Source organism: Adiantum capillus-veneris, chromosome 27 (assembly GCF_014529385.1).
Source record: "Adiantum capillus-veneris isolate H3 chromosome 27, ASM1452938v2, whole genome shotgun sequence".
Classification (NCBI taxonomy): domain Eukaryota; kingdom Viridiplantae; phylum Streptophyta; class Polypodiopsida; order Polypodiales; family Pteridaceae; genus Adiantum; species Adiantum capillus-veneris.
Window position 1 is genome coordinate 104,307,829 of NC_140957.1, and position 17,503 is coordinate 104,325,331.

General features: G+C 44.5%; 1 protein-coding gene across 1 annotated transcript in view; it reads right to left on the bottom strand.

Annotated features, from left to right (window-relative positions):
• Window positions 1–17,503, bottom strand: part of LOC147422484 (dynein-1-beta heavy chain, flagellar inner arm I1 complex-like) — a 345,996-nt gene that overhangs the window by 281,833 nt on the left and 46,660 nt on the right. Inside the window, exons 13-15 of the mRNA XM_086503137.1 lie at window positions 14,414–14,578; window positions 5,041–5,214; window positions 4,809–4,954 (exon numbers count right to left, since the gene is read on the bottom strand). Of these exons, the coding sequence (XP_086359263.1) occupies window positions 4,809–4,954; window positions 5,041–5,214; window positions 14,414–14,578 (485 nt within the window). The remainder of the gene's footprint in view (window positions 1–4,808; window positions 4,955–5,040; window positions 5,215–14,413; window positions 14,579–17,503) is intronic.

Here is a 17,503-nt window from a genome sequence, read left to right on the forward strand (position 1 = left end):
TGTGTGTGAGTTATGTAATCACGACAAGTGGTGGCTTACCTAGCACTATGTACATAGATGTAAAGCAGACATTGTAGTTCTTCAAGAGCATAACCAGCATCAATTTGCAGGACAGACTTCTTACTTTGCAGGCTACTGGATAGCTTATGCAGGATCAGCTGGCCATTCTGGAGTGCTTATGCTTGTTCGACATGAACTCTTCCCGAACTTGGTTTTTAATGACCCGGCTGGGAGATGGATGGTCATCCAATGTATTGTTAATGGGGAAGTTTTCGAATTTGGAGGATTATATGCATACATAGCTTCTACAGATAGGGCACGGTTGTGGAGTGCTATCTCTTCTTATTGTTGGCGTTCCAATGCCTTTCTCTGCGGGGATTTTAATAATGCACCAAACCTTGCGGATAATACTACTGGCCATTCTCACATGCTTCATATGGAACGACAATCATGGGGTCAATTTATGTCGACCTGTAATGGTCTTGATTTGTGGCCCTTTTTGCATCCAACTAATCCAGGATTCACTTTTCAGTACAATGCTCAATCTATGTATCGCGCTCGGCTGGATCGCTGGTATCTTTTTCACATGCAACAGTATGATGACTTTGTATGCGAGATGAGGATTGAATATGCTATGTGTCTCTCATATCATTTTCCCATATGCTTGAAACTTCGTTTTGGCTCTTTTGATGTCAATGATCGCCTACCCAAGAAGAGACTTTTGCATATCAATAATGCTTATATCAAGCATGAGCCTTTTCGCACTATGATTGTGAATATCATCCCGCCTTTGCTCTCCCAGATGTATGCTGACATGGACATAGCTTGGTTCCATTTTGTTATGCGTTCAATCAATTATACAAAATTATGGCAGGAATTATTTGTCACAATTAAGGGAACAAGTTAACCAGGCAAAGAATGCTTGTAGCCGATTAATGCACTTGGCTAATCATACTTCTCTTATTGACGCTCAAATGACTGAGTTGTTTTCTGCCCGTGCTATATTAAGCCACAATGATGAGAGGAAATATGGCAGACTCGAGCTCGTCAAAACATGCTTTTGCAGATAAAGGATGTGCTTCTAAATAATTCTTTCAGCATTTGAATCACTCGAGGCAGTCTCAAGCTATACGGAAAGTTACATTATCGTCAGGGGAGTCGACCTCCACTTTCCGAGAGCTAGCACTAGCCCTGCACTCTCATTATGGCAAGATTTTTGAGGCCCCTTCTTCTCCCACGAGAGAAGCTCGCCAAGCACGTCACACGTTTCTATCGCATGTTACTTCCATTCTTTCGATGTGGAAGGCTCAAGACTTGGAAGCTGTTTTCACTGAGTCGGAATTCTATGCCAGCTTGCTTGATTTGGGTCGATGGAGAGCTCCTGGTTGGGATGGTCTCTTTGTGGAATTTTTCTTGTATTTCTGGGATTATTTGAAGGTGCCTCTATTGTTCATGATGAATACAGCTTGGGAACAACAGGAATTGCCCTCCTCTTGGAAAGAAGGTTTGCTCAAGCTGATACCGAAGCATGCGTTGTGTGAAGAATTCTCACATTGGCGGCCTATTACGCTTATGCCTGTGGTATATAAGTTAATGGCAAAAATGCTTGCTAACCAACTCAAGTGCTTTCTGCATGAAGGCTTGCATCAATCTCAATACGACTTCATTCTGCGACGTCAAATTACTGATAATCTCGTGAATGTCATCATTGGTATGGAGTATGCAAAATATACTCGACAGGATGTTTTAATCATGCAGGTCGACATTTAAAAGGCATTTGATACTGTTCTTTGGGATTACATTGCGGATACCATGAGACGTTTGGGCCCTGGGCCTAGGCTATGCCGTGTCGTGCTTTTCTTGTATGCATACAGTACTTCTACAAGCTTGCTGGATGGTTTTCTCACAGAATCTTGGACTTTGGGACGGTCGGTAAGGCAGGGCTGCCCTCTGAATGCTTTGCTTTATGCGATCGCTACTCATCCCTTGTTTATGTATTTGGATTCCTTGACCTCCACTAGTAGGCTACATGGCCTGACTTTACCTTCTGGTCGACAGTTTGCCGGTCAGGCTTATGCGGATGACTCTTTGTTCATGCCTCGTAATAACTATGATAATGTACAGCAGATTATGCATACTCTTCACTTGTTTGGTTTGGCAGCAGGTCTCAAAGTTAACTTTTGCAAATCCAAGCTATTGCCTATGAAAGAGTGTGACTGGCATAAGATATTGTGGCCTTGGGAGATTGTTCCTCCACATGTTTTGGTTCGCCATTTGGGTTATCCACTGGGTTGGAATGTATCGGCTATGCAGAAACTGGATTGGGTGATCCAACGTCTGCATTCCAAGTTGAATTATTGGAAATTGCCCACGTGGCCACTTCATGTGCGTCTCAGGATTGTCCAATGCATCCTTGTGGCTTATGTGCAGTTTTACTTGCCTTTGTTATCCTGGCCCCGGTTGCGCTTGCAATCCCTTATGTCCAATATTTTAGAGCATTTTTGGCGGACCTCGTCTAGCAAGAGGGGCCTTCGGTTTCTATCTATGGACAATCTGTGTTCTCCCAAGCGGCTAGGAGGGTTGAATATTTTGGACTTGAGACATCATCTTCTGGCTCGGAAAGCTATGTTGTTGCCAGTTTTGGTGGAGCAGCAGCAACCCTGGGCTCTCATGGTCACACATTTGTGTGCGCGCATTGTCACCCCTTCTTTTGGTCGTTGGAAACCAATTTATTGGGATGTTGTTTTTGGGAAGCTTGAAGGACACGTTTCTGGATGTCCATTTACTTCTTCTCTAATTGTCGATTGGAAGGTTGTCACTTCGCATTTGTCTTGGGATGGTCGACAATCCTCCTGGGGTAACTCTCTTCGCCTGGAGAGTTTGCATTGGAGCCAGGTTTTTGCTTCAACTTTGGTTCAACGGTCTCCTCGCCAAGCGTATTTTCTTTCCCAAAATGGAATCTGTCAGGTGCATCAGGTGGTTGATGACTCAGCTTATGTTCTTTCTTTCGCTGATGCCGTGTCCCACTTTCGGTTGGGCCTTCACTATTCGCCTCTCTGGCGGGAGATTCAAAGGATGCTTCCTGCTCATTCACCTATTCCTCCTCTGGATGTGGACTCTCGCTTCTCTGATTGGAATCTGGCTACTACTAGATTGGACTGCATCTCAGCTGCCAGTGTCTATGCCATCCTTCAGTCTGATGTATGGATTGTGCATCGGTGTAATCAGCTGTGGTCGCTTTCCGAGTCATCCTACTGGTGGCAACACACATTGTCTCGCATTTGGCAGTCATCTGCCTTTGAAGGAACGTGTTTTCTTGTGGCGGTGCTTGATGGGAGCTCTACCTGTTGGCAGTGTGTTGCATGCTTGGCATATTGCGCCTTCCCGCTGCCCCAGATGCCTCGAAGCTGAGGAGACCGTGCCACACTTACTGTGGTGTTGTCGTCACTCCAGAGCCTTCATTCGGCAAGTGTCGACTGCTCTTCGACTACGTTTTTCTTCTGGCTCTTTTCACAGACGATTTTGGCTTTTTGGGGTGCTTCAGTCTCCACAATCTCAGTTTGCGGTCTTCTTCACCTGGGTCAGATTTTGGACTATGTGGGCCATCTAGCATCATAGGAACTCCTTAATGTTCCAAGGCACTTTTGTTGACCCCTTTCCCTATTTCAAATTATCTCTTGGTCAAGCGCTGCATTTTGCCTATGACGCTGGAGACATCACTCATGATGCCTACAAGATTTACTTTGACTGTTTCTAGCCTTCGGTTTCCGAGTTGTAAATTAATCAAAGCAGATTTACAAAAAAAAGTGTGTGGTTGTTATCCCCAGATATCCTACAGCTCTCATATGTTTGCTTTTATAGCCTTCACTTTACAGAACACTTCTGTGTTCTTCCATTTGTATCTGATCTTTCTGATGGGTTTTCCTCACTTTGAGGTTTCCCATTTGTAAATTAGTCAAAAGATTTACAAAAAAGTGTGAGTCAACTCAAGCCGGAAGGCCCAAACAGTTGAACATAGGTGGCTTGGGTCACCAGATGGCTGATCACACCGCTGGCCCCCAACATATCTGGAGGGATGGAGGCCATCACGTGAAGAGTCCTGAGCCAGACATCCTGTGCCTGTGGGCAGTCCCATAAACAATATCGCTGTCTCCGCTGGATGTCCACGCTTGAGACAGACTGACGGATGTCAATGAGAAGAGTGCCACAAGGTAAAGAAGCTATCCAAGATGAAGTTTTCATTTAACACATTTGGCATCCACAATTTGTCTTTATTGCAAAATCTCCCAGACCAATACATCTAGAGGACATCTCCATAATAATAACCGTTGTTTAAGAGGCAAGCTAGAACGCCACAGATGCTTTAAATGCCAACGCCAAAGATTTCCTGCAAAAACACGTGCACTTGCAGATTCACCCGCACCGTATGGCTAAAAATATGCCCTATGAATAAAACCAAGAAAATATAAACCAATCAAGCACAACGAAAAACTTTAAAAGACTATCCCAATAGCAGATTGAAGCTAAATGGGGCTGCCCTCCTCACCACATATCCCTGCAAAACCACTGCCTTCTGTTAACCCCCTTCATATGTAGCTCTCTTGTTCACTCTTCTTTACTACATTCCAAGACAAAATAGGCCCCCTGTTTCACCTTGTCCTAGGAATCCAGAGACTAATGGCACAAGGTCCGTATGCAGCTTAGTGTGATGTTTATGCGAAGCACGAATTCTATGAAGTTTGGAATGTTCCATGTGTAAAAAATATATATATAAATATCATGTACTGCTCAGTGAGACCGGTGGGCACCTGCGGATGTAGGCATCTTTATCCTGATCCCATACATTCTTATACTTTTTCTCCCAGTACTGCAGATATTGCTGAACCCTGTCAGTAACACTTAAAACACCTGCTGTAATCATCATCAAAACCTCCTCTTGATCCATGACAATCGCCTGAAAGCAATGACTAATCACCATGTTATCTAAATATGAATTGAACATAGACAAACAAAGGTCCTCAGACTCAGAAGAAGATGCACCTCATAAAAGCTTGGCAAATAGCCATACGAAGGACTCAAGGTGCTCTTAGTGAAGGGCTGTTGAGTTGTAGATTCGGGGCCTTGACCAGTAAACCTCTGCTCCCGCAACCGTGGAACGACAGAAATTATGGTTATCAATCCTCTTGAAACTGTTTGAATTACCTCAAGCAACTCCTGCAGAGGTCACAGAACAGACCCAAAATGATTTTTAGCAACATGTGCCTCGATAGCCATCTTGTAAATTGAAGATATACTCATTTTGGGCTATGGATCAAAATGTGACACACAGATGATAAACAGTAAAAGTCTCATGAAATTAGGGCAGGTCCTTAATTTAAAAGCATCTCAGTGAATTTCAGAGCATTTGAAGGCTATAATATGTCTTGCTTGTTCAGATCCACCTAAGTTAGCAAGTGGACAGCAATGCCAGCAACACCACAATCTCACACTGTCTCTTTTTTTTGGCACAAAAAAGTCCTTAAAGTTTTTAAGCTACCCCATGGGCTAAATCTCCCCTACAAAGAGGGTACATTGTACAATGTAGAGAAAGAGGGAGAGGAGAATCTCCCAAAATGAATGACAGATGTACAAGGGCAAAATCACAATATGGGAGGTGGAAAGGGCCACACAGGTGGCCTGTAGTGCCAGTGAGTTCCAAGAATTACCGTGGATAACAGTCACGCTGCCATAACTGAAGGATATCCGAGCTTCATTTCTACTGTGCTATAGCCCTCCACCTGAAGATCCAATCAGGTAGAATAAGGCTATAACACGAACGAGCTTGAGACGAACCTGTTGTGCCTAGGCGCTGTCCCATAGACAGCATCATTGGGTCTCTGAGGGATGCTCGCACGGAAGGAAAACAGAAGGATGTCTACCATGTGCTAGCCTGACCCCATCGATGTCCTTGTATTTGGGCTACAATGTCACTTGCATTGGATAGGCAGTTACAGTTGGTCTTGGGTTCACACTTGGGTGGACACTCGACTGATGGACAAGGTCCATCAGTGGTCTAGTGGACCATAGGTGCTTCGCGCGGCACAGAGTGAGTGGTAGTTGAGTGGACACCATGGACAGCCTACCACCATAGTACAGATATGTGTAGCTGTCTCTCAGAGACATTTGTTATCACCTATGGATGTTATGTATCCGTTTATATATGGTCACTTTCGTATGAGTCTTGGGTCTAGAGTCTCCCTTCGCTATTTGAGCCTCAACACCCCCATTGTATCTTGTGTGCACTTGGTCTGGAGTTGTGTGTGCTGCCAACAAGTCTACAGCTGATAGATACATTGAGAGCAGTCGAGCTTAAGTGGGCTTGGATTCTATCTTGTTGGGTCTACTTTGAGTACATTTTCTTTGTTGTATGCATTTAAGTTTGTCGATATGTCTTTCCAGTTGTCTATCTGTGTGCCATCGAGTGAGATTTCTATGTATACTGCACTAGGGAGCACCCTCATTAAAAAGCACAGCATAGTTTTCCTGCTACAGGTTCCATCTTTAGTTTTTGGCAGGCCGTATGGGACCTCAACACTCAGCATTGCTCATTCAACCTAGTAGAATACCTAGCCAAGCTGAAAGAGTTCATCAGGTAGGGTAGCTCTCTAGTCCCAGGTCCACTAGTCTAGGTCTAGTAGGGTCTAGCAAGTCGAGTGATAGCTATGGTGGGTAGATTAGTGAGCCATTCATAGCTTAGTAATGATCAGAATAGACTTAAACTAATATTTAATTTTGTGAGCAATGCACCAAGAGTAACGGCTTGATTCATTCAGCACAACACTGTACAAAGTGCCTCTATATACGCATATGGAAAGAGGCAGCCATTGACACATTAGCATACAACAAGACACGCATGAGGCTTCTCATGCACCCTTTAAAGGCTATGCTTTACACATGGCTTGTCTAAATGTAAGAGGAAGTTCACACATGATGTCTGAGTCTACAAATGCTTGCACATAGATAGAGGCAGTTCACATGCACAAGGTGCAACAAAAGCTCACACCCAACAAACCTCCCCTTGTGGGTTTTTTTGCATTTACACAATCCTCCCCTCAAAACACAGTAGGGGTATGACACAAGCCTCTCCTTAAACAGAAGGGTGTGCACACATCTCCCAGACACAAGGGTAGACAAACAAGCTTTCCTACACAAACTAACGATTGGTACACAAAGTGCTTTGTTGTTAACCAAATGTCCTCGCTATTGTAGACTAAACCATAATTATCTTCATCTTTAATTATTTTTTTGGCTAAGAAAAAGATCCATCCGTTAGTTAAGAAAACTTCCCAATGCACTACAAACTAGAGAGGGCTACCTCAAAATGTGGGGAGACTCTCCCAATGAAAAAAATAGAGATGTATAGTGACGGCTAAATCAAGATATAGGAGGAGAAAACGACGACACTAATGGGTGGTAATGCCATCTAGGCGCCCCATGAATCATGGCGAAGAAGAGCCTTGGACGCCAAAGATGTAGGAAGGCCTCGCAGGGCTCCCGCATGTGGTCGGAGCTTCCTTGAAGCCTCTCAAACTGTCCTCTAAGTTTATGGATCAGATCCAGCCAAATGCCACGTATAGTCTCTGCTAGTGGGACGGGTCGAGCCTCAAAGTTGTGAAAGCATCAAGCTCTCCAGATGAGCCAGAGTGTCAGGCTACAGATGAGCTCCCAAGAGCACTCTATCTCTGTTCCACTCCTGAAGCCATCTCAAAACGAAGTGTTGGGCCCGTGAGGGTGGACCAAGTTGCATCACCCCAAGTGTACTGGCTAGCAATCGACAGTGCAGGCATCAGCCGAAAAATCCGAAGCGAAACCTGATGTGCATGGGGCAGTCCTACAGACATTGGAGATGTGTCTAAAGCGGGTGGTCACACACAGTACATGCCGCCGAGTGGCCACTATGCAGCAACCAACTCCCAACTGAAGTAGCTCGATGGGTGATTAGCCACTAGAACATGGTGACTCTCTTCAATTGTCTGTTGTCCCGCAGATGCCCCAAAAAAGTCTGTCAAGAACTTCGATGTGAGACTCTCCTGCTGCCAATGATCCGTTGCAACAGAGAAAGCCTCTCTCCGCCCTGTTAGGATGTGACGTCCCAGCCATGCAATGTACTGAAAAAAGAGGGTCCCTGGGTGATTGGTTGGGGTAAAGGGATCCTGCCAGAATCACTCCCCTGGGTCCCACTGCAATCACACTAGAGGGTAGACAAAGAACTATGGTACACAGCAAGGTCCATCCCACCCTCAAGCTTAAGTGGTCCCATGGGTGAGCCAGGAATGTGGATCCACATGATATCATTTCCCTCGACATGCAACGCTTTAGTATGCCTAACCCAAGGTCTGGCAATGAGTAGAGGGAACCTTCCCACCACCTGTGGAAGATGGACTACCACAAAATCTAAGTTGAAGGTCAAATCTTGTACCTGCAAAGGCACCTTATTAACAATGCCCAAAGGGTAGACTGTCCTTTGGTCAGCAAGGATAGCTATGAAGGGAGCTGGTCTACTAGGATAGAGACCCAAAGCTAGCATGTAGCAGCCTCAATGTAGTAGCTACTACAAGCTTGACACATGGCTTTGAACCTACTACCCCTAACCCATATGTAGCAACAATGCCTACTACAGTGAAGGCCAATGAAGGATCACAGAAGAGGAACGAAGTCATCTTCACATCAATTAGCCCCAAATGACACCTCTCCCCCATCTAAACCTTCCTCCAAAGCCAAAACACCCTTTGTGTCGGTAGACTTACCTTTTTAGGAACTCCCTCCGGCTGTCTACAGTGTACACGAAGCATATGCCGACTTTCCCATTGATCAGACACCAGTTCACAATGTTTCTATGCTCCAAGAAGCTACTTCTTCCTCGATATAGAGAAACTTTCACCAGCCACACCTCTAGACCCATTCAAGGAGGTCAACCTAGGCAACACAGAAAACATAAACCTGTTCTCCTGGCATCTTAGTTGTGGGATCACCCACTCCTGCTACACCATGTAGTCTCTTTTATGCAATCCTTCAAAGATGTTTTTGCTTGGACTCACCAAGATCTGGAAGGCATACCTCCTGAGCTAGGAGTCCACAGTATACCTTTTGTCAGTGGAGCTAACCAATCAGAGGCCGGACCTACAAGTCGAATCCAAAGTATGCAATGGCACTATGGCTGTCAAACAAGAGAAGATGCAAGAGGTAGGCATCATACTGCCCGTGGAACATTCCGAGTTGTTGTCCCCTTTGGTGATAGCTCCTAAGAAGCAATCTAACAAAATCCACGTCTGTGTTGACTTTAGAGCTCTCAACGAAGCAAGCATACACTATGGACTTCCAGCACCGTTCACTAAAAGAGTTCTGGAGGATGTGGTTGGGCATGCATTGTATAATTTTATGGATAGGTTCAATGACTCAATCAGGTGGCCATCCACCACGACGACCAAATAAAGATAGCATTTGCGACTCCATGGGGTTCTTTCATTTACACAAAGATGGCATTTGGGTTCAAGAATGCTCTGCCTTCTTTCAACCGCACAGTCTACATCATTTCCCCCCCCCCCCTTACTTATAGAGCATCCAGATCTTCGTGGATGACTTTCGATCTTCTCTAGTGCTTAATGTTCTACACCTCTTGAGAAGTTGGATGAGCACTTGTCCCAGCTCTTTTTGGTATTCCAAAAGTGTTGAGAAGCACACCTCAAGCTAAATCCTAATCAGGGTAGTTTTCGTACGATGTACGGAATGTCTCGTTCCGTACTGCGGGTCACGTACCGTCCCGTACATTTCGTACGTTTTTTTTTTTTTTTTTTTTTTTGGGGGGGGGGGGGCAAAATTCACAATTGTGAATGGATTACATTGAGCATCCCAACTCTCTCTCTCTCATGCTCTAGCCTCTTCCTATTTAAGCAATGCCTCTCCATCTTGTTCTCCAACACTTCCAAGCTCTCAATGCTCATTGCTCTCAATGCTCATTGCTCTCAATGCTCTCACTGCTCAATGCTCCCATGTTCTAGCTCTCAAGTGACAAGCTCTAGAGACTAGAGTCTTGCCTCTCCATCTTCTCTCCATTGGGTCTCTCCCTCTCAAGCTCCCATTGAAGATCTCATAATGTCAAGTTTCTTTAAGTGTAAAGTTTAAACCCAAGGGCCTGAGCCTTAGACGTAAGAATTCTTTGTTTTTTTATTTTGAACGTACGTAACGTCATCGTACATCTTAATATTTTTTAGTTCGTTTAGTACCGCACATCATCGTACGTGTACAAAACGTACGGGACCGTACGAGACCACTATGATCCTAATAAATGTCGATTTTTAGTGACACAAGGTACGCTTTTTGGCAATTTCATGTCTACTAAGGGTGTAGCTCCTGATCTTGATCGGATAGTTGCTATTGTAGAAGTGCCCCTACCACTTTATCCTAAAGGTGTACAAAGCTTTGTTGGCCATACCGGGTATCATCGTCACTTTATTGGGATGTATGCTGATGTTTCTTAGTCTCTTACACGGTTGACAAGTACCTCAGTTCCTTTTCAATGGTCTCAGGCTGAAGCACAAGCTTTTTCTTATCTAGAAAAGCGCCTCACTGAGGCACCGATATTGGTTGCCCTTGATTGCGCTCTTACATTTCACGTGCACACTTATGCTAGCTTAATTGTTGTAGGAGCTGTCCTCGCTTAGCCGAACAAAAGATTTCAACTTAGATCACCCGGTCTACTATGCTAGCAGTCTGCTCAGCAAGGCTAAGCGCAATTGAAGTACCAGTAAAAGGGAAGGGTTAGCCATTGTGTATGCTCTACAAAAAAAATTTCATTACTTGCTAGGTGTGCATTTCACAGTGATCACTAACCATCATCCTCTTTGTTATCTGCTTAGTAAACCTCAAGTGGCTGGTAGAGTTTGGCGGTGGTAATCGTTGTTCCAGGAATTTGACTTTGAGGTGGCTCTTCGGCATGGCAAGAGTCACGTCATGGCAGATCACCTCTCTAGGGTGGAAATTAGTGAAGAAGACCTAGGAATTAATAAAGATTTCCCTGATAGTTATCTGTTCAAGGTGGACATTACCCCCCAATGGTATGGTGATGTCTTCACTTGTTGTCCACTGGTCTATACCTTGATAATGAATCTCCGCTACAAAAGAGGTTTCCCTTGAGGTCAAAGCCCTTCACTCTTAGTAGTGGCAAATTGTCAAGTCTGGTCAAGAGGGTGCATTACGCAGGTGTGTCTCTCCTCATGAAGTATAGATTATTTTGCATGGTCCAACAGGTGGTCACTACCTTGGTCACATAACCACACAAAGGATCTTGCAGAGTGAGCTATGGTGGGCATGTCTTTTAGAGATTCCATTGCCCATTTTAAGACATCTGTTGTTTGCCAGAGATGTGCTCCTAAGCCTATTCAGCAAGCTAACCGTCCTCTACAAGGTGTCCATGGCTTGGTTACCCTTTGAGAAGTGGGGCCTGGATTTTGTAGCATAGTTACCAGGAACGGAAAATCGGAACGGGGAACGGAAACTGGTATAAAATGCCATTCCCTGTTTCAGACACTCACATTTGAAACACGGAACGGGGTTTCGGAACGGGAAGCTAGATTGGGAACGGGGAACGACAACCTGAAAAGGGCCATTCCCTGACTCTATGTTTTGTAGGCCTATCAATCCGACAACCCAACCTGGAAATAAAAAGTATCTAGTTTCCACTGACTATGCTACCAAATGGACTGAGGTAACGGCCACCACCGATTGCACTGTCGCAAAACTATGCCTAGGTTCCTTCACTAACATGGGCAATGTGGTCAACTGTGCTTTGATTGTGTCATGTTAGATGGAGGGTTTGTTGTGGATGATGCCGAAGATCATCATGACCTGCGTTCTCTCAATATGTGTCCACCATGAAGCTGTAAGTCCAAGTGCCCAAACCGCATCTACATACACCATGGTCGAGGTAACTAACGTGTCAAAAAGCCACCCCTTTGTGCGGGGCTCCTAAGAGTGCGCCTGGCGGGAGCGGCGTTCTAGCATCGCTATAGCAGCATACCCTCTAGTGAGCGTACCTCTGGCTGCATATTCCATGGAGAAGCATACCCTCTACTGGAGATTCACAAACACAAAGAGGACCTCTTGAAGAGGGGCACAATGAGAAATGAAATGTTATATTAACGTCTTCAAAAGGCCATAATGACCTATGAGACCTGAAAGTTACAAAGTGGTGGATCTGATACAAAGTCAGAGTAACAAAATAACCTAACGACAGTACAAAACAAAGATATATACTATGGGGTCCTAAGTTGGTCGATGTGAGTCAAGCAAAAACTAAGCAGAAAAATGGGCAGCTTGTTGGGATAGCTGAATCACAAGAGATCTAGCATCGGTCGTTGGCGAATCTCATCAATTTCCTCCATGGTTAGTAGTCTGACCGGGCGTCTTGCATGCCTGGCCAACGTGCTCCGAATTTTCTGTCGTAGCCTCCGTCGATGCTGTGTAGTTCTTCGCAGTCGCGGGCGCCTGGATTTCCCCAGTTCAATCGCTCGGTCAATCAGTGTGCCTCTGGTGTGAGACGAGAGGGAGCTCTGCTGTGGGAGTGGCTCTTGCGGCTGTCCCGTGTCTCCTCTGAAGAAGTCTGTGATCCGTCTTTGAGACTCGCTAGCCTCGCCATTCGTCAGGCTATCTCTGTCGCGCCAGTATGGTATGGATCCAGCGAGAGATCCAGCGCGACAGCGGAGGATTACAGATTTCTTTCAGTCACACACAGAGGAGTTCGAGAAGCCCCCAGAGCATAACAACACCAGAGGCATACTGCTTGATCGGGCGATAGAGTTGGGGCGGTCCCGTCGCCCACGGATGAGGGGGGCCTCTAGATATCGACGCAGATTGCAACAGAAGATCCATACCATACTGGCGCGACGTAGGAGCCGTCCCGGATACTGATGTATATGTATATGATGCCTCGACTGTCAGAGAGCTCCATTGTATCAGCTCACCCTTTGTATTCCCTTTGTATCAGCTTTCACCCCACCCCTACCCACTGTTTTCTTTTCAGTTCTTTGTACTTTTTGTACCCAGACCTGGTATTAGATTCACCGCATGTAACCTTTTGGTCTCATAGGTCATTTTGGCCTTTTGAAGACGTTAATATTACATTTCATTTCATTTCTGGTGAGCCTACCTCTAGCTGCACTTGCCGTGGAGAAGCAGCCTGTGGTGGCTGTGAAAGTAATATGCATATGAGTCTACCACATCGACTTGCCCTCCAGCTTGTGCGAAGAGAATTCTACTCGGACTTGCCTGGATGTATAACAAAAATCAGAACCTTGGTCTTCCCAAGGTTCACCATGCGTCCAGGCTCCTTAACACTATCCCACACGGGCATGTTCAAAGGTCTCTATGTGTAAAACTCACCCAAATCATGTAGTGGAGCTGTGTCACTACTACGACTCAAACACCAAGACATGTCATCAGCATATAGCATAATATGACCGGAGTACATGCCAGATCGACGCCTGTGCCTCCTACTTGAAGACATACTCTGATATCTCGTCGATGGCCAAACACAGCCGGTGAGAATGGGCAACCTTGCTTCACACAAATGATGCTAGCACTGGGCTCTAAGGCGTCTTCATTGGCATGTCACCTACTCCGCATGCGAAGTTTCTGTAGATGTTGGAAGAGTCTTTCAGCAATTGTGCAGTCGCCTCTTCCATGCCTTTGCATAATTAATCGGGCAATGTAGAGGAAAGATGTGGTCGATGGTAGAGAAGGCTCGTCTGAAACCGTCTTGTCCAATAACTCATAGGCCCTCACTCTTTACATATGAGTTCAATTCTGCCTCCAGCATTACTCCAAAGAGTTTCGCCAATGTGTGGCCAATCACTCCGCACTCGAAACTCCAGACCATCATTAGTATTCTGTTGCCAAACTATCTACACAAACAGCCTCATATGTCCAGCCTGACACGGCAGGAAATAAAGGGGACCAATTGCGAAAACACGTCTTGTAAGAGAAAGCACAACAGAAAATGGTAGAAGACATCTCCTGCGATGAAGGGCAGAAGCAAGTCACACCATAAGGCTCCATAGTATAATTTATCTTTCAATGTCAAAGATGAACACTATTCTCCCAATATGTATAGATCTTTTCTCTTTGGTGGAAATGGCGGTAAATGAATTATCTACACGAGCCTAAGCATTGAATGTGCAGCGATTGCAAAAGAGGCCACGACTTTCAAGCAATCTGAAAGTGTAACATCAAATATCAAACAAATTAGGTGCCTGAGAACATGGCAGCAAAAATTCAATAATGATGAGAAAAAGAACACCATCAGAATATTAATGCATGGAAAAGTTGTACCATATCGAAAATTAAATTCTGAGAAACCTTAAATAACATGATAACAAACCTGGATTGAGGGAACAAGTTTCACACTGCTTGATGCTTTCTCCAGCACTGTGATAGTGTTGAACATGGATGAAGCTGTCTTTGAATCCGCATTTACTGCATTTGAGAGCTCTTGCAATGATCTTGTCACAGTTGCTCGCAAAGCAGCCTCTATAGACCCCTCCACCTGCAACGAGTGTCATATGCTCTTTCTTTTTTGGTTCTTCTTTGTGAAGCAACTTATTCAATTATTCTCAAAGAAAGCTCAAGTAGAGAAGGAGAAAGTTTTTGTCCAGAAGTGATTTTGTGAGTCGCAACATGTTTTCAGTGGTTTTAGTGATAATCTTTAAGCATCAAAATTGCATTTGGCAATTCCAGGCTCAGGGTCCAATGCAGGAATAGAAACTCTGAAATGTACCTCACTTGCAAACTCCTGTGTTGCCTACCGACTCAATGCAATCATGATCGGCTGCTTCTCAAAAGAAAGGAACAATGAAGCAGAAACTACACAAATTTCCACCATACCACTTGGAGGAGGATTCCATTAGAGTCGCAAAAAAGACCTATGCGGGGGAAGCACAGTTGGAAGAGCATCATGTGGCCATCTTCCATGGCAGGTTCAGAAGTGCTGACAACCAAGCAGTGGAGTTTGTATGGAGGTGCATATTCATTAGGTTGTTCGTTCCTTATCTCAACAAAGAGAGAACATGTGACAAGTCTCAATGCTCTCCCCCTCCAGAGTCTGCTCTGTTGCTCACCTCTTATGTGATCCCGGCGCCCCCTGCGCACCCCACTCTCCCCCCTCCACCCCCACACACACACAAACACACACATCACCAGCAACCCCCTTTCCTGCAAACCTGCTGTGTGCCCCTATTTTGTTTCTCTGGCTTGGTGGGTGTGTTTTTTTTTGTTTGCTTTTGTTTTGTCTGTATTCTTTCCCGGTGTTCCTGTTTTTCCTTCTCTTCTTCTGCCCTTGCTTGGGTGACAAGGTTCATAGTGGTAAGATAATTTTCTAGCCCTTTAGGCAGTTTTGCTCAACAATAGCAAGTTCTTTAGGGAAAAAAAGTAGTTCCAACAATATATTACAGCCTAGGAAGGAAAAAGGACACAAATATCATTAACACAGCAAATTTTATTGGTAGAAAAATGAATTTGAGTTCAAATAGCCAGTGCTAAAACAAAGTTTGAGCTTAAAGCAAGAACACCTACACACTGTAAATTTATCTACAAACTATAAAATTTAAAAATGACAGTTATGAGGAAATCAATATAGAGACCTTTAACATGAATCAGGCTATCTCGAAGCTTAGCAACATGAAGGTTTTCTCAGTTTTATAAGGAGATGTTTTTACAAGCATTGAAAAACCCATACTTTTTTCTTGAAGTCCTCCCACCTACTCCGGACATCATTGGTTTCAGCCACACATTTTTGATATGCCACATGCATCGTTTCCTTGATGTTGTTAAAGTGATTCCTTAGCTGTTCTTGCATGCTAGCACAATGTTCAGTTTGTCTTGATTCGAATTCTCCCATATCATAAATTCTTTTCTTGTCAATGCTGACAAGCCACGATGTGCTGATTGCACTACAAATCTGATTAATCTTTTTCTTTGACATTCTTATCAGCATCACTGTCTCCTCCAAAACATGGCACTTGATACGTACATATTGCAGAAATTTCTCTAGCTCCTTTGGAGGAAATAACCAGGTTAGCTGCATTATGATAACAAAGTATAAGACATCTCAACCAAGTCTCTTCCAAAATCTATATTTTGCCTCTATATATTCCACCTTAGAGACAGTCTACAACAAACACATCTAAAATAAAATTCGTACAGTAATTATATACATGATAAAAGGACGTAGTTAGAGGACTAAATACAAGGACCAAAAAATTATTGATGCTTTTGTTCTGGAAGGGCAATTTTCCATTACAATAGCATTTTGAATATCTGTTCTATTTTGCGATCCGTTTTTAATAGTTTCTAACAAAGAATAAGGTGCTCCTGTGAATAAAGTCTTGTTGTAAAAATCCTTAAATCCAATTCCATGGTGTTTCATCACATGAAGTGACACATGACTGAACTTTTAAGAGAGGAGCTGCTGCAGGAGGAGCGCAACATGTCTACAATTGTATATATTTCTGAGCAACTTTATTACAGTAAGCTTGTATTGCCTGTTCTTCACATCCTTTCCCCTCTCTCTGATAGGGCACACATTGGCACGGTTGTATGCATCCATTCCTGAACAGCAACTGAGTAAATGGGCAGAAAATGAGGGCATACGAGCAGCAGGACAGGCTGGATTCAGGAGGGGTTTCTCCACTTTGGACCATATTCTTACACTCAGAGCCATTATTGAGGAGGGTTGGGCTCATGGGAGACGGATGTATTGCTGCTTTGTGGACTTCCGCAAAGCTTTTGACATAGTGCCGAGGGCCAGATTGATGCACAGGCTACTGAAGTTGGGAGTACCCACAGAGATCATATGGGGGATCATGGCTTTATACGGCTCAGTGACTGGCCAGGTACGCACTCCTGGGGGGATTTCTGACATTGTTCATTCCACTATTGGAGTGAAACAGGGGTGTCCTTTGTCCCCTACACTCTTTGGTATGTATGTAGATGAGGTCTCTGACTACATTGACAGAGAGGGTGACAGAGGCGCTCAGCTAGCAGGGACATGGATCCCTTTATTATTATATGCTGATGATATTGTGTTGATATCAGAGTCGCCAGAGGGCATGCAGAGACATTTGGATGCATTGCACAACTTTGCAGAGGATAGTGGACTGTCTGTGAACCTTGGTAAAACCAAGGTTATGGTGTTTAACACCACACTACAGTGGGTCAAGAGATCGGCACCTGCATTTGTATATGGTCAAGACACTGTGGAGTACACAGATGAATATACATATCTGGGGGTGGTATTCACAGGACCTAGGTTTACTCTGAGGAGAGCAGCAGAGACTAGACTGTCCAGAGCCTATGCAGCATTGGGAGGGCTAGAGAGGATGTGTTTGCAGGTTCGATTTCAAGAACCACGAACAAAGTTATGGCTCTTTGATACTTTGGTTGCTTCAGCTATGCTTTATGGGGTCCAAGTGTG